We start from the raw sequence: 26,640 nt of genomic DNA on the forward strand, positions 1-26,640 counted from the left end.
ACCACAAAGCCTTGCGGTAACGCTGTGCTCGACCATTGCTTTCTTGTGATCGTACTTTTTGCTTTGTGTCAACGCATATTTTGCACAAAAATACAAAAGTTAACTGTTTTTATGCGATGAACGCATGCGACCGCAATGTTACAAACTTAATGCTTTTTGGACGCAACCTTATATATTTTATTAACGCAAACCTGTATGGTTTAATAACTTGTCACTGTAATAATGTGCATTTCTGCTCGTTATCAAAGACAATACTGCATTTATAGCTCAAATCAAAGATGGGTATATAAAAAAAGATAAAACAAAGCATATCTCACTAAAACTCTTCTGAATGCATGACCTTGAAGAAAATGACGACATTAGTTTCAACAAATTTCTTCAAAAGACAACTTGGTGGACTTACTTACGAAGGCACTACCCATACCAACATTCGAAAAATTAGTGCACAACATTGGAATGTGACAACTCAGAGAACTCAAGTGATGTATTCACGAGCGGGAGTAGAAATATTGCACTCTTTTTCCCTTGACTATGGTTTTTCCCACTCGGTTTTCCTAGAAAGATTTTTAATGAGGCAGTCACTAAAGTATATAAAATAATGTATTCTTTTCCCTTCACTAGGATTTTCCCACTCGATTTTCCTAGTAAGATTTTAACGAGACGTTATTATGTTATATAATATGGACATCTAAGGGGGGAGCATTAAGTATTACAAATATAATATATATTGTAATATACTATTTAGTATAGATATCCATAACCTACATAGGTTCAAATATCACAAACCTCCCATTGAATTTCATGTTGTAATATGCACCCTCCATTGAATTCTATGTTGTAACATACAACATCATTCTGGTGCAAGGTGTCTTTATAAGACAAAACACAATTGAGTTCAATATTTGTTCTCTTCAATCTTTTTTCTACTTTGCTTCTTTTGTTCTTGTTTTGTTTATGCATTGTTCTTATTTTCACAACATATATATATATACTAAATCTAATTTAATATATAAATATATTTAAATAATATTAATTATTGAGCCGTTAATTAGTTAACTAATTAAATATCATATATTTAATTTCATTTGAATCATATTCAAATAATATTCTCTCACATAACCTATAGTTTTAATACGAATCCCATCCATATTAGTTTTAACCTACAGTTTTAATATGAATCTCATCCACATTAATTATAACCTATAATTTTATATGAGTCTCATTAACATGAATAATATTTGAATCTTATCCAAATATTTATCTCTCACATATTATAAAGTATAATTTTGATTCTTATTCAAAATTAACTTTATATTATGATGTATTTATAAACATTATATTAATTGTATCATATACAATTAATTCTCTTATTTAATTTGAACAAATCAAATTAATCCAAAACTAATTGATTCTTATTTAACCCTTTATGAGCTAGCAAAAAGATCTTATGGACCTAAATATTAGAAACTCCAGTGGTACGAGATTAATTAATTAAACTCTTTAATTAATTAACCAATATTCATTAACTGTCGATCACTCTATTAAAGACCGACAGCTGTACTCTTCGCACTTTAAATATATATCTATGTCCACAAATATAACCAATCAACAACAAGTTGACCTTTCACGAATCGTTCATAGCTATAGTTGGGTCAAATTACCGTTTTACCCATGTAGTTGTTGGGTTGATGCCTTAAATCTCGTGGGTCTTGTAGTTTGTAATTGTAATGTACAAACATTTTAATAAAATATGAGATGTTTTATTCAATATTTAGTAGCATTAACCTACAAACCAATAAACTAACAACCAATGTTATCTTTTGTAGATTAATCATGTATATAGAGACATATAGGTAGATCATATTTAAGTAATAACCTAAATGGTTTGTAGTAGATGGATAAGGCTGGGTACCTTATCCTGGTGACACTACGAATACGACTCGCTTTGTAGAATTACAATTATTGTAAAGTGCTACAAATGATCTGATCTTGATTATTTGCATGGAGACATGTGAGCGGGGGTATTCTATACAAAGAAGTTTGTATAAAACCGGACTACAAAATGACTAGTCTCGTTATATAACACCATTAATAATAGAAACCTACATTTCTCCACAATGATCATAGGTGACATGACCTGAATCCTGAGTGAGTTGTGAACTTCTACCTATGAAGGCGGTCCTTTGATTTGTATGGGTGAGAGTGGCCGGCCAGATCGCCGACTCAATAAGCCTACCATTTTAAGGATTCGTCTGATTAGGGAGTTGGGAGCACAACTACACAAGACAGAATTCACTCATTCCCTGATGTCGGAGTAAGTATATAATTGCTCTCTTAAGGGCTGATTCTGAGGCTTGAACAATGTGGCATCATACCCTCTCTTGGCTTGAGAGAAGTTTGGTCACAGTTGGACTATGACCTATTGTTCATTAAAGGGATCAGTAGTACTTAAGGAGTTAGATGTAACTACAGGGACAAAACAGTAATTTTGACTCATATGTACTTACTAGCAATTTGTGAAGGGTCATTACGTTGTTAACTGGTTATATCAAATAGACATAGAAATATATCTGTAGTACGAAGAGTGTAGTTGTCGGTCTTTAGTGGAGTGATAGTTAATGGATGTTGAATAATTTAATTAAAGGAGTTTAATTAATTATTCAAATACCATTGGAGTTTCAATCTACAGGTCCATGAGGTTCACTCTATAGCTCAACAGGGATTTATGAGAATCAATTTTGAATTAATTTGAATCGTTCAAATTAATTGAGGGAATTAATTATATGTGATATAATTAATTTAACTCTTAATTATATATGATATAATTAATATAATGTATTTGATACATTATATAAAGTTTATTTGAGAGGAAATAAATATTTGAATACAATTCAAATATTAATGATGTGAATTGGATTCATATAATTAAATTTAGTATAAATGGATTTATATTAAATACCATGCATTAATGAGAGAATTAAAACAATAGGTTATATTATATTTGATATAATATTAAATGTAAAAATATTTACATTTTATAGCAAAAATTTCCAAAAGTACAAAGCACCTTTGAAACTTTTTGCTATAGAATGTAAATATTTTTGGGATATTTTTATTTATAAAAATTTTGTTAATATTTATTTAAATTAAAATTAATTAATTTTAATTTTAATTTTAAAATTAAAGGGAGGGAAATAACTTTCCTCCACTTAATTCTCTCTTAATCTCACGTAGTGTGTGGGGCAGTTGGACTAATGATAATCTTCTTCATCAGAAGACTTGTGATAAAGGCACTCTCTATTTTTTTTTTTTTTTAAGATCTCAAGAAAATCCCAAACACTCTTTCTTCTCCTATCAATCTATCTCCCTATTCCAAAATCACAGAACTCACACCTCATGTGATCGTCAGACCCTACGGAGAATACAGAGGTAATTATTGTGGTGATGCCCCTTTGTTTTACCGTTCATGGTTGTAATTGTTCGTGGTTGATCATTATTGGAGAGGGGATTTTGTGAAGGTTGTGAGTTCTTCAAGGGTAAGTGATTTTTAAACCCTAATTTCTTTTCCCTTCTCTCAGCATGCTGTAAATTAGTTGATTTTATGCATATTTTGGTTCAGTAAGTTTCTGTTCTGTGAAAATTAAAAACTGAGACGACCTCTATTTTTGCAGAACTTCACCGTTCCTTCAGTAGTTACATCTATTTCTTAAGTACCACAAATCCCTCTAATGAAAAATTAGTTATAGTCCAATTATAAATTAAAACCCCTCTCTGGTCAGTGAGAGGGTAAGGACCCTTATTGTTCAAGACCCGAAATCAGCTCTTTAGGGAACAATTCGTCTACTTATCATAGAACTTCGAAGGAGTGAGTTTCATTTTGTGTAACTATATTCTCAACTCCCTACTCAGATAAATCCTCAAAATGGTAGGCTTATTGAGTTGACAAATCTAGCCACTCTCACCCATACAAATCAAAAGACTGCCCTCATAGACAGAAGTTCACAACTCACTCAGGATTAAGGTCAAGTCACTTATGGTCATCCTATTGAAATGCTAATCTCTTCAAGTAACGGTGCTATAAAGATAGACTAATCATTTCGCGGTCCGGTCTTATACAAACTATTTGTATAGGATACTCCCACTCACGTATCCTTACATCAATGATAAGAATTAAATCATTTGTAACACTTTATATAACTCTTGTAACAATTACAAAGTGTGTTGTATCTGTAGTGTCACAAGGATAAGACACCCAATCTTATTCTTTTAACTATTTAGGTTATTACTTAAACATGATCCACCTATATGTCAACTACATACATGTTTAAGTTATATAAAATAACTTTGGATCTTAGTTTATTGGATAGAGTTAATGCATAAATAAAATAACTCTTATTTTATTAATAACAATTTGTTCATACGAATTTACAAACTACGAGAACCATTGAGATTTAAGACATCAATCCCAACAATATACTATACCTATTGTCTCCTAAGGGAAATGTATATAGAAAAGTTGTTTGCTTTTTTTTTTTTCTTTTCTATATTGTATTACATACATATTCATGCAATTGAAGTATATGTAACCAATAAACCTGAAGTTTATTGATCCAAATATATTTTTTATTTGACACGAGCCATTTTGGGTCAATAGTAAAAATAATTATTCGAAATATACTTTAACCTCCATTGAAGAACTAAAAGATTCTTCTATCTAATAAATTATCAGTGCTTCTTGTTCTTAAAAGATTTATTATCAAACTCTCACTAGCTAAAATTGAAATTGAACCTTTGTGCTTTTGGAACAGATTCATGGTTGTATATCTGGATTTATTAATCTACCAAGTGAAGCATTTAAATATTTTATGGTTTTTGTTGGCGCATCCAGTCGATGATCACATATATATTTATTGTCATTTCAAAAACTTACATTTGCAAGGTTAGTTGCTCAAATAGTTAATAGTACAATTTCATGATTTTGAAATTATTAATTTTGTTTAGTAATGCTAGTGAGTTTGCATCCCAAACATTTGATAATTGATTGAGATAAGTATTGAAACTTATGTAGCTTATATTCAAATAGCATAGCTTCTAAATTTGAATGGGTTCATGTTATTATATATGCTTTAAGCCAATGGCATATACGTTGATGACCAATCAAATATATTTCATGTGCACTAAATTTTTAAATTGTTCCACAACAACAATTAAGAAGATGAAGCAATTAAAATGAGTCCTCAAAAGATGTTATAAATCTAGGTGAAATTGATTACACATTAATTAATAAATACTCTGAACCCCTGACAAGTGATGAATTTATTGCATAATATGCTAATTTTCATTAATGAATCAAGTTTTTCAACATTAGATAAGGAATTAAGAAAAAGTTGGAAAAAGAAATTGAATGAAATGCATAAGTATTGCTTCATTTTGATCACCATATAAATTACTTCGAACTAGAAGTTCAAAAGATACTTCATTTGAAAAAGATTGTAAATCAAATGCTAGATGTATTTATAGAGTATTTACAATTACAAAAAAGTGACTAAATGATAGATACTATTGCAAATACACCATCTAAGATTGATATCCCAGTGCAACAAGTTGTCACTATTAATTAGTTTGCAACACACCTGAAGCATGATAGACAAATGAGTTCCAAAGATAAAGATCCTAAAAAAGTAATCAATAATCAAAATGACTCGGTTTTATATGGATATTCCAGAACAAATCCTGAATATGAGTACTCACTAGGAAATTTTGAAGTAAAAGAGGATGATAAAGAGTTCTTGATAAATTATATGTCATGATAGAAAAAAAAATATGGAGCCATACTTGTATAAGTTGACAATATATATATATATATATATATATATACATACGATGTTTCTCACGATATTATGAGTATTATATACTCATATATATTGGAAAAAAAATGTCACAACATACAAAGGATTGACTTATGTGAAAAGAAACAATAGAAATACATTAATTTTTCAAATTGTGAGAATTATTAGTTCAGACATTAGAGAATGTACAAGGATACAAAGTGAGTAATTATAAAAAATAAATAGAATGAGGTCACATTATATAAAGTGAGACAAGTTCCACAATAAATCTTGCAAAGAATTGATATTGGTTATATGTGAAGACATATTCTCCTATGGTAGATACGATACCATGTGATATATAATATATCTGACTGTTTATGAAAAACTTAATATACATCTTCTAATAATTATATCCCTGAAGGATTAAAGGTACAAAAATCTTATAATTCAAATATTAGTGAATAGTATATATAACATAGAGATTCTTGTAGAATATTTCTAACGAATGTGATATAATCATCTTATTAAATATATATGATGGTATAGAAATAAGAAAATTTCAATGCAAAATTTCAATAGATAGCAATTTAAGAATATGATTGTTCAACAATGCTTTTTATGTTTGAGGTTTTGCAAGTATGACAAAATTTTTAGTTTTGATATGGACACCTCATGTACTAAAAAATCCCTTCCACATTGGACAACCACAATTCTGCATTTGTGGGAACTTTCAGGAACCTGTTAAATGTCGGGGGATCATACTTCTTGAAGTCCCATAGGTATCCAACTTCCAAAGAAGGGCCTGCCACGGTTCGATTCATGGCCCTATTTGGATTCTGAACTGGTGGTAACGGGTCTGATGAGGATGATGCCTACTGTGACTGTGCGTGCTGAGCTATCTGCTCGGCCACCATGCCCCTTAGCTGTCCTACCATGGCCTGCGTGACGATGTTCCCAATAGCTGCAGCCATAGCCGCATATTCTACTGGAATTTCTGAGGATGACGGTCCTGGCAGAGGCACAGTCAAAGCTCGAGGCACGCTTCTTGGTCTAACCTTCTGCTAAGTTGACCTAGAAGGGTCATGAGGTGGCGGGTCCCGCACATCTTGGCTCTGCACCTTAGGTTTTGCAGGTCAGGTCCTGCTCCCTAATTACTTTCTTACCTCGACTGCCCCTTCCTCTAGTTCGTAGCGCCATACTTGGTGACCACACACAACACTTTAATACACGCTAGTACAGTAAACCATCAAACGACTGCACAACAAGTAAGATTTCATATATATTTCCCTAAAGGACCTTAAACAACAAACCTAGCGATGACGAAAGATCCATTTATGGCCATAAGGAACAGATTGGACTCACGATGTAAGTCAGTCTACAAAACCTAAAACTTAGGCTCTGGTACCAACTGTAACGACCCAAATTTCTAATATGTTTCTAGGATGCTACTTTATGCATGCATAGGCTTGACAATACATTTTTTTTCAAAGAATAACAATATAAAAAAATAAGAAAAAAATTATTTAATTTAAATAATACTTCAATAAGCAAAGGTGAGAAATCATTAAAAAAAAAAAAAAAATTACCGTTCAGGGTACCCCTAACCTAACTTTAAAATGAATAACAAGTAAATAATCAATAAATAAAATCAATGAATATTTCAGAAAATTCTAAAAAACCCTAACTTCAAAACCATACTCCAATACTTAAATCCTAAATGCGAAAGCAATAAAACGTCCAAATGGCCAGGTCACAGATCCCTCTTGTCATGTGCCGGTCTATCATTACCCCTACCTGAAAAGCATAAAAAGAAAAGGATAAGTATATAAATATACTCAGTAAGCGACCCACTACTGGGCCCACTCAGTGATCTGTTAGTCTTCCCATTAGGCCAAAGTGCATAAGGGCATCATAGGCGTAGGCATAGGCATAGGCATAAGGGGGCGAACCCGAAGGCACGATTTCAATAAGTAGTGATAGCGAAGGATCACAATCATAAGCATTGGTGGGAATCCCAAAAAGGGACACCGTACATAAGCATAAGGTGTGGCCCGAAAGCTCACAATATGCGATGTGCATAGCCCAATGGTAACACTAACAGTAACTAGAATCTCAAATAGACATAAGCATGCAAACAAGGTCATAGATCATAAGGTCATAAAACATTCCAAGACCATCCAACAGTTCACAATTTACACACCCAATCAAATTTTACAATAACATACAATGGCATAAGCGTAAGCTTTCAAAATTCTCAACGGACCAGTATGCATACCAAAATAGTTTATTCCAACCAAGGAACCAATACGTAACACATGCTTAGGATTGAAGGCAAACCGATAGTAAACCACTTACCTCAAAATTATGTCGAACAATTAGCAACCAAACTCCAATTATCAGCGAAACCCCTCTTTGACTCGAGTCAGATGCTCGAATTGCCCTAGATTAAACCAATTTAATGTTAAATCTTTATAAATACAACCTATTCACCCAAACTGCACAAAAAAAACTCCAAACCACAAACCCAAAAGAATGCCGACGTAACTAGAACTACATGAGCTCCAAGGACGAAATCCAAAACAGTCCTAAGCCAAGCTGAAATGTTTCAAAGCTAAACTCTAAAATCCAATAAACACCAACATTCACCAAACAACTGGGGAAACGAGATTTAAATCAGAACGACCAATATAGCTTACCAAAAGGCACCCAAGCAAACCTTGATGCTGTTGGACAGTATCGAAAAAAAAATGTCTTGAAATCCTGAATTGAGCAACAACGCACCCTGAATAAACAAAAAATCATACCAAAAGATCGGTAGTCATTCAAAACCCATTAACTAAAAACCAAAAAAACTTAAATCTCACTAAACCCAGGTTCTTGGCAGAACCGAAATGGTTGACGATTGGCGGATGCAAGAACGGAACGGAAAAAAATCGAAGAAGCTCAGCTGGCGGGGAGCAGTGCGGTTGGAAGCGATGGTCGAGCAGCGCGGTTAGAAGTGACGGTCGAGTGGCGCAACTGGAAGCGAATGCAACTTCGCGCAGCTGGAACGACTGAGACCTAAGGTCGAGCAGTGGATGATGGACGAAGCTGTGGTGCACTGGACTGAGGTGTGAGAAGGCGGCGGCAAAGAAGTTGGGTGAAGGGGTGCTTCGTGGCTGGAAGGAGGAAGAAGAAAAGAAAAAGAAAAAAGGAATTTTTTTCCTTGCACGCAAACCGAAGTTCCCTAAACCCTCATTTATAATCCTAATTCGCCTTCTATTTTCCTTAATTAACTATTAACTCTCTATCTCTCTTTTTTTAAAAAATAAATATATGTATAAATCTTTGAGGCGTTACACTCTTTCCCCCCTTAATAAACTTTCATCCTTGAAAGTTCTAATCCTGGAAGAGCTCTGGATGCAGTGCTCTCTATCTTGTCCTTTCGCTCCCAAGTTGCTTCCTCAAATTGATGGTTCTACCACAGAACCTTCACTAGTGGCACCTCTTTACTGCGCAAAACTTTCACCTCTCTGGCCACAATTTGCGTAGGCTTCTCCTCATAACTCAAGTTTTCATTCAGCTACAAGGGCTCAAAGTCCACCACATGAAACGGATCTGTTAAATACTTCTTTAGTATGGAGACATGAAAGACATTATGGACCATGGAGAGAGACGGTGGCAAGGCCAAATGGTAAGCCATAGAGCCGACTCGCTCCAAGATCTCGAATGGCCCTACAAAACGCGGACTTAACTTACCTTTCTTCCCGAATCTCAGGTCACCCTTCATCGTTGCCACTTTCAGGAACACTTTGTCACCTGCCTTGAATTCCAGATCTTTACGCCTAACATTCGCGTAACTTTTCTGTCTACTTTGCGCTGCTAGCATTCTAGCCCTGATCTTCTACATGGCTTCATTCGTCAACTCCACTAACTCAGTTCTTACCAGTTTCCTCTCCCCAATCTCACCCCAGCAAACAGAAGACCTGCAACCTCTGCCGTAAGAGCTTCAAACGATGACATGCCAATAGTAGCCTGATGGCTATTATTATAAGCAAACTCTGCCAAATGCAAGTGGGAGTCCCAACCTTTTGAGAATTCTAACACACAAGCATGCAACATGTCCTCCAACGTCTGATTTAAACGTTCTGTTTGCCCATCCGTTTGGGGGTGAAAAGTTGTACTAAAGTTCAACCACGACCCTAAAGCTACCTGGAGGCTCTTTCAAAAACTGGAGGTGAAACGAGTGTCCCTGTCGGACACAATTGATACTTGCACACCATGTATTCTTACTATCTCCTTCATATATAGTTGAGCCTACTTACTCACCGCGTACGTGGGCTTTCCTGAAATAAAATGTGCCACCTTGGTGAGTCTGTCTATCACAACCCAAATCACCGAGAAACCTTTCGCTGTCTTAGGCAAACCCATAATAAAATCTATAGCCATGCTCTCCCATTTCCATTCTGGCACATTCAATGGTTGTAGCAAGCCTGCTATCTTCTGCCTCGGGGCCTTCATCTGCTGAACAAATTAAACATCTGCTGACATAAACTATCTCCCTTTTCATATTGGGCCACCAGTAATACCGTTTCACATCTTGATACATTTTGGTACTACCTGGGTGCATCGAGAATGGAGAGTTGTGAGCTTCTGCCAATAGTTCCCCTTTCAGGTCATCATCTGCTGGGACGCACAACCGTCCCTGATACAAAAGACCCTTGTCCATCGACAAGAAAAATTCACTTGCCTGACTCGACCCTACTTGACAACATTTCTGAACCAGGTCTGGATCACCTTACTGTGCAACAAAACACCACTATTGCCAATTCCAAGTCGTGGGTAGGATAGTTTTGCTCATGGTTTTTCAACTGGCGGGAGGCATAGGCGACCACCCTACCATGTTGCATAAGCACACAACCCAAACCCTTCTTAGAAGTATCATTGTAGATCACGAAATTCTCAGAGTCGTCTGGTACGGTGAGAACCAGTGCTGAACCAACCTCTACTTGAGGTCTTGAAAACTGTCATCACAAGCTTTTCTCCAAAAAAACGAAGCTCCCTTCCTGGTTAGCTGAGTCAACGGTGTGGCTATGCTAGAGAAATTCTCTACAAACCTACGATAGTACCCAACCAATCCCAGGAAACTACGCACCTCGCTGACCGTTGTAGGGCGGGGCCAATTGGTAACGGCCTCAATCTTAGCTAGATCCACTGAAACCCCATCCTTCGACACCACATGCCCAAGGAAGGACACCTTCCATAGCCAGAACTCGCACTTAGAAAACTTTACATACAGCTTGTTTTCCCTCAGTCTTTCTAGGACCTTCCTAAGATGTTCCTCGTGTTCCGCCTCTGTCTTGGAGTAAACCAAAATGTCATCAATGAAAACGATTACAAAGATGTCCAGGAAGTCCTTGAACACCTAGTTCATCAAATCCATGAATACCGCTGGAGCATTTGTCAGACCAAAAGACATCACAATGAACTCGTAATGCCTGTATCTGGATTGGAACGCAGTCTTCGGGATATCACTCTCTCTAATCCTCAGCTGATGGTAACTTGATCGTAGGTCAATCTTGAAAATACACCCTGTAGCTGGTCAAACAGGTCATCGATCCTAGGAAGTGGGTACTTATTCTTGATGGTCACCTTATTCAACTCCCGATAGTCTATGCATAAACGTAACGATCCATCCTTTTTCTTCATAAACAACACCGGTGCACCTCACGGAGAAACACTGGGTCGTATGAACCTTTTATCAAGCAGTTCCTGTAGTTGGACCTTCAGTTCTTTCAATTCTGCTGAGCCATTCTGTACGGGGTTTTGGATATGGGGATAGTGCTCGGCTCCAGTTCGATCACAAAATCAATCTCTCTTGGCGGAGACAATCCTAGAAGTTCTTCCAGAAACACATCGGGATAATCTCTCATAACTGGCTCAGAGGTTAGTGCAATCTCAGTTTCTCTTGTGTCAATTATTCTAGCCAAGATACTCTAGACACCTTGGTTAATCAACCTCTTGGCCTTTACCGCTGAAATCACCTTGGGCAAAACTATCGTCCCGACCTCCTTGAACTTAAAAGTGGCTTCCCAAGGGGGGTTAAAAATCACCTCCTTACGAGAACAGTCTATGCTAGCATGGTTGGCAACCAACCAATCCATGCCTAGAATTACGTCGAAGTCACGCATGTCTAACACTATCAGAGTCACATCAAGGGTGCGATTCACTATCTAACTGGCACGCTTTTATCTTTTCACTTGCTATCATAATTTCTCCTGACGGTGTAGATACTGATAAAACATAACCCAAGGGTTCTAGAACTAACATAGCATGCTTTATGAACAATAATGAAATAAAAGAGTGAGCCGAGCCAGAGTCAAACAATGCCAAGGCATAGTGCCCCAAGATTGGGAGCGTACATGTCACCACTCTTCCTGAATGCTCAGCTTCCTGACGACTGGAGGCATAGACTCGATCTTGTTGTTGCTGTCGATTTGAACTACCTTGATGCGAACGCAGGTGCTAACCCCTCACACTTCCGGAACCACTACTAGGGCATTGGTTCGCCGTATGCCCTATCTGCTTACATTTGAAACAAGTCCCTGTGCCAGTCAGACAGCATCCTCAATGACGCTTCTCGCATGACTTGCACATTGGTCTTTCCCTCCAAAATCCTCTTAAAGTAGTAGCTTGTCATTGGGCATGCCCTACTGACCTATTTGTACTCTAAACCTTCTGCGGAGGTCTCGAAGCTTTCTGCTCAGCTTTCCTCTTCTAGCCGAGGCCAGTTCCTTTATCAAAGACTTCAGGAACTCTATCCCTGAAAGACAGCCCACTCGTGCTACCGCTCGGAAAGCTGCAGCGTAGGTGAGAGGTTCTAGAGCTTGCACAATACCTCGCACCCCGTCTCGGAGTCCTTGCACAAACCTTTCAACCCTCTTTGCTTCAGTAGACACCAGATCAGAGGCGAAGTAAGACGACTTGTTAAACTCCTCCTCATTCTCCTTTACTGACATGGTCCCCTGCTTCAGATTCATGAACTCAGCTTGCTTGTTATACCTCACATGAGTAGGAAGTACTTCTCGTAAAATCGCTCCTTGAACTGATCCCACGTGGCTTGGCCTCCACTGGCTTCTATCATTCTCTCAGTTAAGCACCACCAGCACTTGGCATTATTGATGAGAACGAAGGCGGCACACTGCAGTTTCTGCTCCTCTAGACACCTCATGTACTGAAAAATTCCCTCCATAGTGGACAACCACAATTCTGCATTTGTGGGATCTTTTAGGGGCCCGTTAATCGTCAGGGGATCATACTTTTTGAAGTCTCATAGGTATCCGACTTCCAAAGAAGGGCCTACCACGGTCTGATTTGTGGCCCTATCTTGATTCTGAACTGATGGTAATGGGACTGACGAGGATGGTGTCTGCTGTGACTGTGCGTGCTGAGCTATCTACTCAGCCACCATGCCCCTTAGCTGTCCTACCACGGCCTGCGTGACGACGTTCCCAATAGCTGCAGCCATAGTCGTATATTCTACTGGAATTTTTGAAGATGACGGTTCTGACAGGGGCACAGTCGAAGTTCGAGGCCCTCTTCTTGGTCTGACCTTCTGCCAAGTTGACCTAGAAGGGTCACAAGGTGGCGGGTCCCGCACCTCTTGGCTCTGCACCTGGGTTTCTTGAAAGTCAGGGTCCCACTCCCCAACTACTTTCTTACCTCGATGCCCCTTCCTCTAGTTCGTGGCACCATACCTGGTGACCACACACAACACTTTAATACCCCCTAGTAGGGTAAACCATCAAACGACTGCACAACAGGTAAGATTTCATATATATTTTCCTAAAGGACTTTAACAACATACCTGGCTATGACGAAAGATCCATTTGTGGCCATAAGAAACAGATTGGACTCGCAATGTAAGTCAGTCTACAGACCCTAAAACTTAGGTTCTGATACCAACTGTAACGACTCAAATTTCTAATATGTTTCTAGGACGCTACTTTATGCATGCATAGACTTGACAATACATTTTCTCAAAGAATAACAATATAAAAGAATAAGAAAAAAAAATTATTTAATTTAAATAATACTCCAATAAGAAAAGGTGAGAAATCATAAAAAAAAAAAAAAAAAATTTACCGTCGGTGTACCCCTAACCTAACTTTAAAATGAATAATAAGTAAATAATCAATAAATAAAATCAATGAATATTTCAAAAAATTCTAAAAACGCCTAACTTCAAAACCAGACTCCAATACTTAAATCCTAAATGCGGAAGCAGTAAAATGTCCAAATGGTCAGGTCACGGATCCCTCTTGTCATGCGTCAGTCTACCGTTACCCCTACTTGAAAAGCATGAAAAAAAAAGGATGAGTATATAAATATACTCAGTAAGCGGCCCATTACTGGGCCCATTCAGTGATCTGTTAGTCTTTCCATTGGGCCAAAGTACACAAGGGCATTATAGGCGTAGGCATAGGCATAGGCATAAGGGGCGAACCCGAAGGCACACTTCCATAAGTAGTGATAGCGAAGGATCACAATCATAAGCATAGGTGGGGATCCCAAAAAGGGACACCGTAAATAAGCATAGGGTGTGGCTCGAAGGCTCACAATATGCGATGTACATAGCCCAATGGTAACATTAACAGTCACTAGAATCTCAAACAGACATAAGCATGCAAACAAGGTCATAGATTATAAGGTCACAAACCATGCCAAGACCATCCAACAGTTCATAATTTACCCACCCAATCAAATTTTGCAATAACATACAATACTGACATACAGTAGCATAACCATAAGCTTTCAAAATTCTCATCGGACCAGTATGCATACCAAAATAGTTTATTCCAACTAAGGAACCAATACGTAACACATGCTTAGGATTGAGCGCAAACCGATAGTAAACCACTTACCTCGAAATTATGTCGAACAATTGGCAACCAAACTCCAATTATCAACCAAACCCCTCTTTGACTCGAGTCAGACGCTCGAATTGCCCTAGAATAAACCAATTTAATGTTAAACCTTATAAACACAACCTATTCACCCAAATTGCACCAAAAAAAAACTCCAAACCACTCACCAAAAAGAATGCCGACGTAACAAGAACTACACTGAGCTCCAAGGACAGAATCCAAAATAGTCCTAAGCCAAGCTGAAATGTTTCAAAACTAAACTCTAAAATCCAATAAACACCAACATTCACCAAACAACTGGGGAAACGAGATTTAAATTAGAACAACCAATATAACTTACCAAAAGGTCCCCAAGCAAACCTTGATGTTGCTGGACAGTACCAAAAAAAAATGTCTTGAAATCCTGAATTGAGCAACAACGCACTTTGAATAAACTTAAATCAGACCAAAAAATCGGTAGCCATTCAAAACCCATTAACTAAAAACCAAAAAAACTTAAATCTCACCAAAACCACGTTCTTGGCAGAACCGAAGGCAACTTTGTACGGCTTGAATGACCGAGATGTTGGAAGAACTGAAGGCAACATTCTTGGGAGCAGCGGTCAAGCGGCGCGACTGGAAGCGAAGGCAACTTTGCGCGGCTAGAATGACCAAGACCTACGGTCAAGCGGCGGACGACGAACGAAGCTGAGGTGAGCTGGGCTAAGGCGTGAGGAGGCGGAAAAGTTCGGTGAAGGGGAGCTTCGTGAGGACTGGAAGGAGGAAGAAGAAAAGAAAAAGAAAAAAGGAAATTTTTTTCCTTGCATACAAATCGAGGTTCCCTAAACCCTCATTTATAACCCTAATTCCCCTTCTCTTTTCCTTAGTTAACTATTAACTCTCTATTTTTTTAAAAAATAAATATATGTATAAATCTTTGGGGCGTCACATAATATTCCTCAAAAGAAAAATATTGGAGTAGAGTTAAATATATGTTGTGTTTCTATTTCAGAATTAGCTTACATGGATTCATTTTATCCTAATAAATCTAATTGTGACCTAGTTGTTTGTGAAGATGCAGGTTATTATCTAACACATATGACCTAGATCTTCAATAGGTTACTTAATATATAGAGAAGAATTTTATATTTTATGGCAGCCTATGAAACAGATCATAACAACAACTACTTTAAATCATGCTGAAATCTTGATACTTTATGAGGCAAACCAATAGTGGTCTTATTTGAAGATGATAAAACATAAAAAATAGACGACATCATTATTCATCAAATTTCTTCAGAAGACGACTTGGAAGACTTTGAAAACATAATTGAATAAAAAATACATTCATTCTTTACTTTCTCTTCTCCCTACTTTGTTCATATTCTCTTGTTTTATAACACGGATGACCTATTCCTAGAGTCCTTTATGATTAATGACCCGTCAGTCAAAGATGTATGAATTCAAATATTTCGCCTACATCATAGCGTACCGTAACCCCAAAAAAATCCACAAAAAATTGTGAGAAAAATGGAAAAATACAACAAACTTGTGCATTTTATAATGTATCGCATTAGGGATGGTCATGTGTAGCCCTAACGCGATGATTGTCTCTATCGCGATCTCCCTTTTCTCAATAAAAAATGCTACAAAAGCGAGAAAAATAGTGAAAACATAACATAAAGATTTTATCGCGGTAGGGATGCATCGCATTAGGGTTGTGATAAACTTTGTCATCCTTAATGTGATACATTATAAAATGTGGTAGTGCGCTATGACGTAAGCAGAAGGTTAGAATCAGTGCATTTGTGAAGGGTGAGTCATCAATCATAAATGCGCTTGTGAATGAGTCATTCGTACAAAAAACTTAACATTGATTTGAGTTAAAAACTCAACTCATATTAGTGTCACAAACACTCTCTTAATAGTTTTTTTTTATCATTAAATTATTACTTAATCAATATGTATAGACATGTGGGTATACCACATTGGACATGCCACGAAAAAATGGATTGTGTATTTAGGTGGATTAGATTTTGATGATTGACAAATCGAGCTTTATGCACTGAATAACATATCTACTTGTGTTTCTTTAGTAAAATAGGAGTGGGGAGATTTTGAATCACAAATCTCTTAGTGGTAACACATCTATATGTAAGTTACACATGCATTAATAATAAAATATTCATTAACAAATTTTAGATATTTCACAATTACCACCATATTTTAAGGGTGATTTTTACAATTTGTCCTTGAAATTATTTTAAAACTTTACTGATATAGTAAAAAGAATTAAAGATCAAAGGGAACATTATCCACCATTTGGTAAATAAACACATTTAGCTTTTATTGAATTAAAACACAGATACTTTCTACTAAATTATTTTCACATCATATTCTCGTTTTGTCAATAAAATTTGCCATTTTGAGACAATAAGCACTTTAATTGGGAAAAAAAAGGTTGATACAAGAGGAACAAAATTGAAAATCTGAAAAAATTAAAATGAATATTACATATATATAGTTTCACAAACACAATGCTTCTCTCAAACTCACTACACATGTTACTATTCTGATCTGTAATAAGATATAACTTCAAAGAATTCCCCTTTCATAATCTTCTAAGACATCTCAAATCACACATCAGAGAATGTTTTGGAAGCCATTTTTATGAGAAGGATACAATACAATGATGAACAATGGCCACTCACATTGAAAAGATCAGAGAATGTGCAATATTATGCAGCAACTCTGGTGACCATATATACATCAGCTGGTTTTGTAGAACCAGGCCAAGGAAGAAACTAAGACAAAAATGGCAGCCAAGTACAGCAAAGACTGGATGGTTCAGCTTGAGGGCGTGCTCGATGAAACATCAAGGTGCTAATCCAAGTTCCTTTCTCGTCTTTCCCACAAACAAGTCTCCAGATTTAATCAACCCAGGGATGCATCCACTAATTGTAATGAAAGGAAGTTGCGCAATTCCCTCTTTCCTTCCGAGCGAAACGATTGCAAGCTGAGAACCGGGTTTGTATGTAGCCAACCTGCTCTCATTTGCACCCGTTAGTATCAGTTTCAGGTTCTTGGATGTTACATGTGCATGTCTTTCTGCTAAATAACCTTGCTTGATTTCCTGTTCAATGAATCCAAACTCACAATATTATGCAGAGATGATGCTTGTGTATCTGAACAGAGATATGTAAGTATGTTAATAAACGCATCCAAGTCGACACCGAGTTGGGGTGCCTATGTTCACATTTTTACAGCTCTTCTCTACTTTTGACCTTTTTATCAATTTTTACTAGTTTCTCTTGAACTCTCTTATAGAAATGATCTGCTCTTAGTTCAAATCATTGGAGGCTACTTCTACTTCTTTCTCTTGTAAGGACATTTAAGCACAAGCTGAATTACAAAGGACAACAAAGGATGATTATCCTGTCATTGACCTAAAAAAAGAATTAGGATTATCTTTGAAATTAACTTAGTGATAAAATCCAGAAGCAATACGTAAAACCCCTAGTGAGGGAAATATTAGGATAATTAGTATAGTTATTAGAAGGGACATATTAGTATATAGCTAACAAGTTTGTTAGGGCTTTTAGTTATAAATAGAGGGAGTGGATTGGAAGCAAGGGTGGATCATTTTGGTAGGAATTTCCATTTCGAGTACCTCTCTAGAAAGGCTATAATACATTGTAGTTTTTTTTAGTGATATTGCAATATATATTTCTATCATTTAGTGTTCTTTATTGTTCTTGAGAGTTCTGGTTAGGAGGTATCCTAACAAATCCTAACACAATAGAAGTGTCACAATCCAACGACGTGACATGTGCGTTCAAATATGCATGTATCAAATGATATGACATGTGCGTTCAAATATACATGTATCATTGAGTGTCATGAAGGATGGGGAGTCATTTATAAGATTACAACTAACTCTTCTACTCTTTGCCACTTTTTTTAAAGGTATTTGTTCAATAAACTAGGATAAATATTATCTATTTTATATAAATTAACTAGATGCAATTATGGCTAATTAAGAAAACGTCCAATCTTTCAAATAAAAGACTTGCCTTAAGGTCTGTGATATCTCCCACTGCGAAGACATTCTTAAAACCCCTGACCCTCATGTGCTTGTCAACCATCAGTCTTCCAAGGACGTCCAAGCTATTTTTCAAGATGTTCCCTTTCAGCCACTGAGATCCAATTGGTTTTCCTATGCACATAAAGTGGCAATCGGCTGCAATAGTCTCGCCACCCGAAGTTTGATATACTCCATCTGTTAAAGATTCCATTGAAATAGATTGTTCTAGGATTACTTCAACTTTCTTTGATGTTAACCAATCCAATGCCTTTTGAGAAGCTTTAGGCCCAACAAATTCCATTAATCTCGACCCCCGGTGAATTAATTTCAAATTTTTCTCTGGAAAATCAACCGCAATTTCAGCAGCGAGTTCTACACCAGTAGGACCTCCTCCAATTATTAAAATCGTATTGGCAGATTTTATCTTTTCACATTCTGTAACCAAAAAGAGCAAGTTAGCTAGTTAATCCAACCAATATGTTTGAATGAAGAAAATTGATGTGATGGTAAGATAAGGTAGTTGGGCTTCCCCCACATGACTTTCAGTAAGGATTGATGCCCCTAGCATATCCGGAAACAGCTAAACAGAAACTTATGCCGACTTTCAGTTTCAGCTACTGCATATCCTTTTTTATAGTAACTAGAGTATTCAGGATTATGCTTATGGCCCAGTTCTTGAAAGACTTCGCCACCCGAAACTTAGTCCAAGAGACAACTTTAAGTTATAAGTTCTCAACCTAGGAGCTCGAGCCAAATATCAGAGACCATTATTCTCTTTCTAATTTTATCTTTATCCCAACGCTTACTAAAATTGGATAAAGACATACGCAAAATTAGAACCTGGCAACTCCAAAAGTTGAAGCTGCAAAACAAGAGGGCTTCTATCTAGCTTTTGTACAAATCCCTTGGGACTTAGGAAGGAACCAGTTTTTTATCAATCAAGAATGCCTCATCTCTCTGCTACTTTATGAGATTACATATAAACGAAATTTTGTGGTGAAAGTTGCGCATCAGATATGGAATTTCTCCAGAGAAAAAGAAAATTGCAAGTCCATGCAGATCCTACAACTGAAATATTAGCATGGCCAGTTCCTTCAATAACAAACATAAAAAATTCATTGAATCAACTTTACTCACCTGCTTGGTATTGACTGAGCCTTTCAGTTCTACTTTTTGGAATGGTTTCCTCGTGACCGGTGGCAACAACAAGATAATCATAAGGAACTGACGAGCCATCTGACACGAAAACTTCCTTGTCTGTAATATTTGTGGCTGAAGATGCAATAATTCTTGCATTGGGAAGGTAATCTGTATGATTAATCACGGATCTTTCAGCAAATGATGGCTCCACCATTGACCTCAAGCCTGCCCATGAGATCTCGAAATACTCCTTCCTGAATCCAATTAAATAATTTATTATGATTATGACCATTCTGAAAAATAATTTCTGCAGCAAAAGAAAAAGGGCATAACTCAAGTTGTTCCTTTAGCCAAGAATGGGATGAAATTAAATATTAGAAAATGAAGGATAAGAACACTTGGCATATTGTTGGTTAAAACACTTGGCATATTGTTGGTTAAAAAAGGATAAGTATATTTATCCAACGCTATTATAGAAAACTTCTAAGAAAATTAACAAAATCTAGCCTGATTCATGAAAATAAGCCCATTAATTAGAAATGAATTGTCCTTCTTTTTCTTTCTTTTTGTTTATGATTGTTTATAATTTAAATTTAGCAATTTACTCTTATCCAAATAACAATCAAACAATCAAACGGGATGCCAGGTAACGACAGCTTGAATACCGCTTGGCATTACAATATCTAGATTATCTAACATGCTACACAACATATAAGATATTTGTAAACTTACCTCATCCATACTTGAACTCAGAAAAAATGTAATAAAAAATTCAGTAATTACGTATCTTCTTCATTGTCAAAATATATTTCTACAATAATTTCATAGTACATCATCCTCTTACAAATGAGATAAGCTCTTGCAGGCCTCGGATCAGCTACTTTTTATTGCCTATAAATAGCTTAAGCATTCACCTCAATCATCCAAATATTCTCTTGCTCATAATTAAGTAAGCCTGAAATAGGTGTTCACAACATTCACCCTTACATTATCTGATTTTATGATCTCTAACATAAGTTTATTTGGTTTGCCTCTAACTCAATGCAGAGGCAAGGTTCATCAGCCCTCGCAATTCTCTGCTGGAGGCTCCCAAAACTGCTACAAGTCCACCAAGCTATTATAATAACTCCAATTTTTCTTATATTCTTCCATGAATCACTCCCCTATTTCACAAATCCATCAATCTATGAACATAATCACCAAATCGTCATATTACTTTCAACAATCTAATTAAATTACGCTTTCTCCAGTTCAAATTGTCAAGGAAAACCATTAGTAATCTGGTAGTATAACAATCTGTGTAACGAAAGAAAATTTCATTCAATGAATTACTGTCACAATTGCTCAATTTTAACTCTAACATAAACTAATGTCACGAATCACTAATGACATTCCTTAACGCGGATCCCCTCCAACAAAACGGTTAAACAGTTCCTAAACTTTTCAGTTTTCAATTACAACTCATATGATTTAATCTAAAGATCAGAATGTATATATATATATAGCAACGTCAAACAAAAGTAGGAGAAGCTTACTTATCGATTAGCACGACATCGGCGACAAATTGAAGAGAATGAGCAACAAAAGCGCCGCCAATTCCTCCGCCTACTACCACCACCCTCTTCTTGTCTTCGGCCGCCATCATCTGCAGACCTTTGGTACAATTCAAGAGATACATCATTGAAGCGATTTCAAAGCGACCCTTTATAGCTCAAAACTTGAATATTAAAATGCTGATTAGCGAATAAAGATGGGAATCGTGTTGAAATAAAGAAATCGAGGCGTTTCCAGTGGGAAAGCTCGAGATTCCGGCTGTTTATGGGGCCCGGAGAAGAAATTTTTAGAGTAGAAAAATGGAGGAAAAGAGAGCGAAAATGAAAAGAAAAAAAAAAACGAGGTAGCATCAATGGGCTTTGTTGGCGCGAATAGTAAGAAGAAAGAAAAAAACAGTTGGCCAGCTGACCCGGGTCCATTACGAGCATTAATTCGTAGAGATATTTTCTTTCTGTTTCTATAACGTTTTTTTCCCTCCATTTCTGGAATATTGTTTTCTGTTTTCTGTTGTAAATGAAATTTATTGTTTTTTTCTTTACATATTTGGGTTAATTGAAAGTTTACTCTATGATTATCGCGCCAAAATATATTTATGATTTCGTCATAATTATAATAATATTAAATCTTTATCGATATTTTGAAAAGAAAGGTGAATCAATATTTTCATATATCATTAGAGAAAACATTCCTGAAATATAAAAGGCCAATATAAGCAATAATTTTTAGCTTGTTTAAGAAGTGTAAAAATATTTATTTATTAATTTAAATATTTTTTTGAATTTTTTGTTTTTATAATTTTCCATAAATATCTATCAAGGTCAACGTTACATTGAATTTTTTTTTATTGACATTTCTATAAAATTGAGACATTAAAATTTCCATTGATATCGACATTTTATACTTTGACCTAACTAACAAGTCCTTGAGTTTTTTTTTCCTTTATTGTTTAGAATTACAAGTGTTAGCTTAGGCTTTACTCAAAGCTTAGGGCTGACTTATATACCTTCACTAAAAATTATGTCTCCATAGGGAATGATATGCAATTGATGGGATGTTCAAACTAAACTTTGATATGAATAAAGCTCAATCTTCTGCTTATATGTTGTGTTCTTTTAATGTTTGGCATGTTAGGTTTTGTCGTGTTGATAAACGAATAATTAGTAACATGAATAGGTTGGAAATGATTTCTAAATTATCCATGAATGACTTTGATAAATGCGAATATTGTAGTCATGCTAAAATAACTAAGACTTAGCATACATCTGTACTTGGGAAATCTAAGTCTTTAGATTTGATTCATTCATACTTATGTGAATTTGATGGTGTCTTGACTAGAAATAGTAAAAGATACTTTATTACTTTTATTGGTGATTGCTCTAACTTCACATTTGTATATCTGCTAAAAAAATAAAAGTGATGCTTTGACTGAGAAGGTTTATTGACGCCTGCAGACCTCTACTAATCAAAGAAAATTTAGAATACCGAACTACTCATATCACTACAAAGACGCTTTGACTGAGAAGATTTACTGTCGCTTGCAAACCTCTACTAATCAAAGAAAATTTATAATATCGACTCCTATCACTACAAAGATGTAGCAATAGTAGTAAGTCCCAGTTGATCCACAAGGAAGCGTGAAGTCAATTTTCTAACTAGAGCAATAAATGGAAGGTTTGATGGGAATGAGAATAAATATGCAGGAAAGTAAAATAAGTAGATAAATGTATCAAGGATTAGATATTCTAGCTCTTGGGAGTAAATGAATTCCTTTATAATTTCCCATCACCGGATTGTTTTTATTAACTCATATTGATTATACTTAACATAACATTTGTTTGATTAACCCTAACGAACATCTACAAAGGCAGACAAGTAATTAAGACTAAATCATACAAGCGACTTAAATTAAATTAAAACTTCTACTGAAGCCCTTATTAACTAAGTGCAATTAATTCAACCAAATTCGATAGTGATCGAGAAGAACCATTTAACACTTGCTTTAAGTCCTAGATTTCTATAATTGGATAACCAACTTGATTAACTTGGTTTCTTTGAATTAAATCGAATCGAACAATTTAGGATCAAAGACTAAACTTAAAAATCCTACAAGCAAAACTCAATTTTTGCTACTCAATGGCATAGGCTAGACGAAGAGAAATACATCGTGAAAACCTAAATTTCTTTAGCAATCGAAATATATTCAAAGGAACAATCGTCAGTCAAACCAATATGCATACATTGAAGAATAAAAACACATTAAAGGATGCATACAAAACAATCCTCAAAGTTATTACATATATTTACATCCCAAGATTTATAACCAAGAAACTAAACTTAACAACTTCATAGACAAAGGAGAAGAGATGAATCGATCTCATCCATGGAAAACAACCCAAAAAATAATAAAATCTAAACTAAAACAAAATGCAAGAACCATGAAAATAAGGCTGGTTGACAATCTCCCCTTTTTCTCCATCTTTTTGCGGCCCTAAAATCCTAAATAAAAGGGTACATTTATAGAAAAAAATTGGGGTAGCGTAGCAACGCTTCAGCAGAGTGCAGCTATGCTCTAGCCTTCTGCTGTTGAGAGTCACACCCAGTGTCGCTGCCCCTTATGATTCATAATCCGTGCGCACACCTTGCACTTCTCCGTCAAAATTCGTAGCGCCGTGGAATTTTAGGTTAGTACTGCCACGCTCTCGCCAACGCGTGCTACTACCCTCCAGCGCCACGCTTAGCGCCTAGTTAATGCAGCGGCGCTCCCTCTAGGGGTTATTTGGTCATTTTGCCTCTTTTGCTGTTTTTTACTCCATTTTTTGCCCTAAATGCATCCAAATGGTCCCGATAGTCTCCTTTGCTATTTTATCTACTAAAACACTAAATAAAACATTAAATACCTAGTAACTAACAGGTTTTAAGCGGGAATAAATAGGTCTTTTGGTGAGCTATCATACTGTTAACAAGTTCAAATTTTTTATGACTTAAATAGAAAACCAATTTAACAGAAACGTTAAGAGACTTCATAGTGATAGAGGAACTAAATATGACTCAGATGAATTTAGCAAATTCTATAACTCATATGGAATAATTCACGAAAAAATTGCACCTTATTCTCTTGAAATGAATGGAAAAATTAAAAGGAAAATAGAGCTCTATCTGAACTAATAGTTTCTATTTTACTTGATTCAGGAGCTGCATTTTATTGGTGGAGTGAAATTATCCTAACTGTGTGTTATGTACTTAATAGAATACGAAAGTCTAAAAACACAACTTCACTCCATGAAGTCCTTAAGAATAAGAAACCAAACTTGTCATATTTCAAAACATGGGGGTGTCTAGCCTATATAGGAATACCATATCCTAAAAGAAGGAAACTTACTAGTAGAACCTATGAATGTATCTTTATAGGATATGCAGTAAATAGTACAACCTATAGGTTCTATGATCTAATAAAACAAGTAATTACAGAATCAAATGATGTCGACTTCTTTGAGGATAGATTTTCCTTTAAATCAAGGAATAGTGGGAGCTCGAGTTCTAGTAATCTACAATTAATTAGAAATCAAACTTTGAATGAGGAAGCAGACCTAGAGCTCAGAAGAAGCAAAAGAACTCGTACCGTCAAGGATTTGGGGGATGATTTTGAAACTTTCAATATAGAAGAAGATCCTAAGAACCTAAAAGATACCATGTCCTTAATGTTGGGGTTGATGCCCTAAATCTCATGGGTCCTGTAGTTTGTAATTGTAATGTACAAATAATTTATTTATTTAATAAAATATGATATATTTTATTCAACATTTAGTAGTGTTAACTGATAACGGGCATAAATGCACGTTATTACAGCATAAAGATATAAAACAATGAAGGATTGCGACGGTAAAAATATATAAAATCGCGTCCAAAAGCATTAAGTTTAGAATATTGCGATCGCATGCGTCCATCGCATTAAAGCAGCTAACTTATGTATTTTGTGCAGAAAAATGCGTTGGCGCAAGGCAAAATTGTGATCCAAAGAATTTAGAGTCCAATCGCATTAAGAGATTGCGACCGCAAGGCCATGCGATCATATGCATTCGCGAAAATATGCTCAAGAAAGTGGCTGCATAGAGCCGACGCATCAAGATGAAAGCTTAATAAATCACGATGGAATAGAAAGTTGATGACGGTCGATATGAATTTAGTTGATAAGCCGTTAACGACATACTGTAACAAGTACACTCGACTTTTCGATGACAATTATTCGACGCATCAAACAGAGAATTAATGACCCATCAGTGCAATTATTCGAGAGAAAAAGCTCTTCACCCTGAAGCTCTATAAATACCGAAGGCCACCTTCATTAAGGAAGGGAAGTTCGGTTCCATTCCAGTTGAGCCATATAGAGGGTTCACCATACAGAATATAGTTAGCCTTTGTTCATAGTTTTCTTATACTTAGAAGGCGGAGGCGAGTGAAGAGAGAAGACGCCGAAAGATCATCATGGTTAAATCGGAAGAGTGTTGGGGAGCGTTGAGAACAGAGAGAGGGCCGACTCTTGCGGAAGCAAGAACATCTTTTGGGCAGAATAGAAAAAACTTAGTGTAAAACCCTTGGGAAGCAAGATATTGCTACCCGGCTCTCTATCCTTATTTTCCATTGTCATTTTGTATTCTGATCTTATTTATAAAATGGAAATTTCATCTCTATATCTGTCCACTCTCTTTATATTACGCATGAGTAACTAAACTGTCGAATGGGTTGAGAAGCACTTAGTTAGCATAACCTGAGATCTTTATTTTATGCGATCATCTTGTATTATGTATGCATCATTCGTCCTTTAGAGATGCTCACGAGGGTGATCTAAGGATAGAATCTAGGCTTGGAAAAGTCAGATTAGAATCTAGGCTCGAGAGAGTCAGATTAGAACTGCATAATCAAGAGATAGAAACTTAGGAATAAGTTCTGTTTGCTATTAACGCATCGCATGCACCCTAGAGATAGGATATGATGGTATGTGGTCACCTTGTACCTGTGTGCATCATTCATCATCGCATAGGCAAGAAATAGAGACTCAGGAATAAGTCCTATAGACATCATCGCATACATCGCATGCGTTCTAAAACTAGGAACTATAACATTTGCATTGGAAGATGAATTGCTGATT

At 36.1% G+C, this 26,640-nt stretch overlaps 1 protein-coding gene across 1 annotated transcript; it reads right to left on the bottom strand.

Moving 5' to 3' along the window:
- Positions 1-17,197: 17,197 nt before the first annotated feature.
- LOC120082148 (ferroptosis suppressor protein 1-like) lies at positions 17,198-21,838 on the bottom strand. Its single transcript, XM_039037394.1, has 4 exons — positions 21,476-21,838; positions 19,938-20,194; positions 18,790-19,235; positions 17,198-17,849 (listed from the first exon to the last, which is right to left on the bottom strand). Exons 1-4 carry the CDS (start codon positions 21,619-21,621, stop codon positions 17,592-17,594), a joined length of 1,107 nt encoding a protein of 368 aa, XP_038893322.1. The 5' UTR covers positions 21,622-21,838; the 3' UTR covers positions 17,198-17,591.
- Between the last annotated feature and the right edge of the window lie 4,802 nt (positions 21,839-26,640).

Source organism: Benincasa hispida, chromosome 7, assembly GCF_009727055.1.
Source record: "Benincasa hispida cultivar B227 chromosome 7, ASM972705v1, whole genome shotgun sequence".
In the NCBI taxonomy this organism is placed as follows: domain Eukaryota; kingdom Viridiplantae; phylum Streptophyta; class Magnoliopsida; order Cucurbitales; family Cucurbitaceae; genus Benincasa; species Benincasa hispida.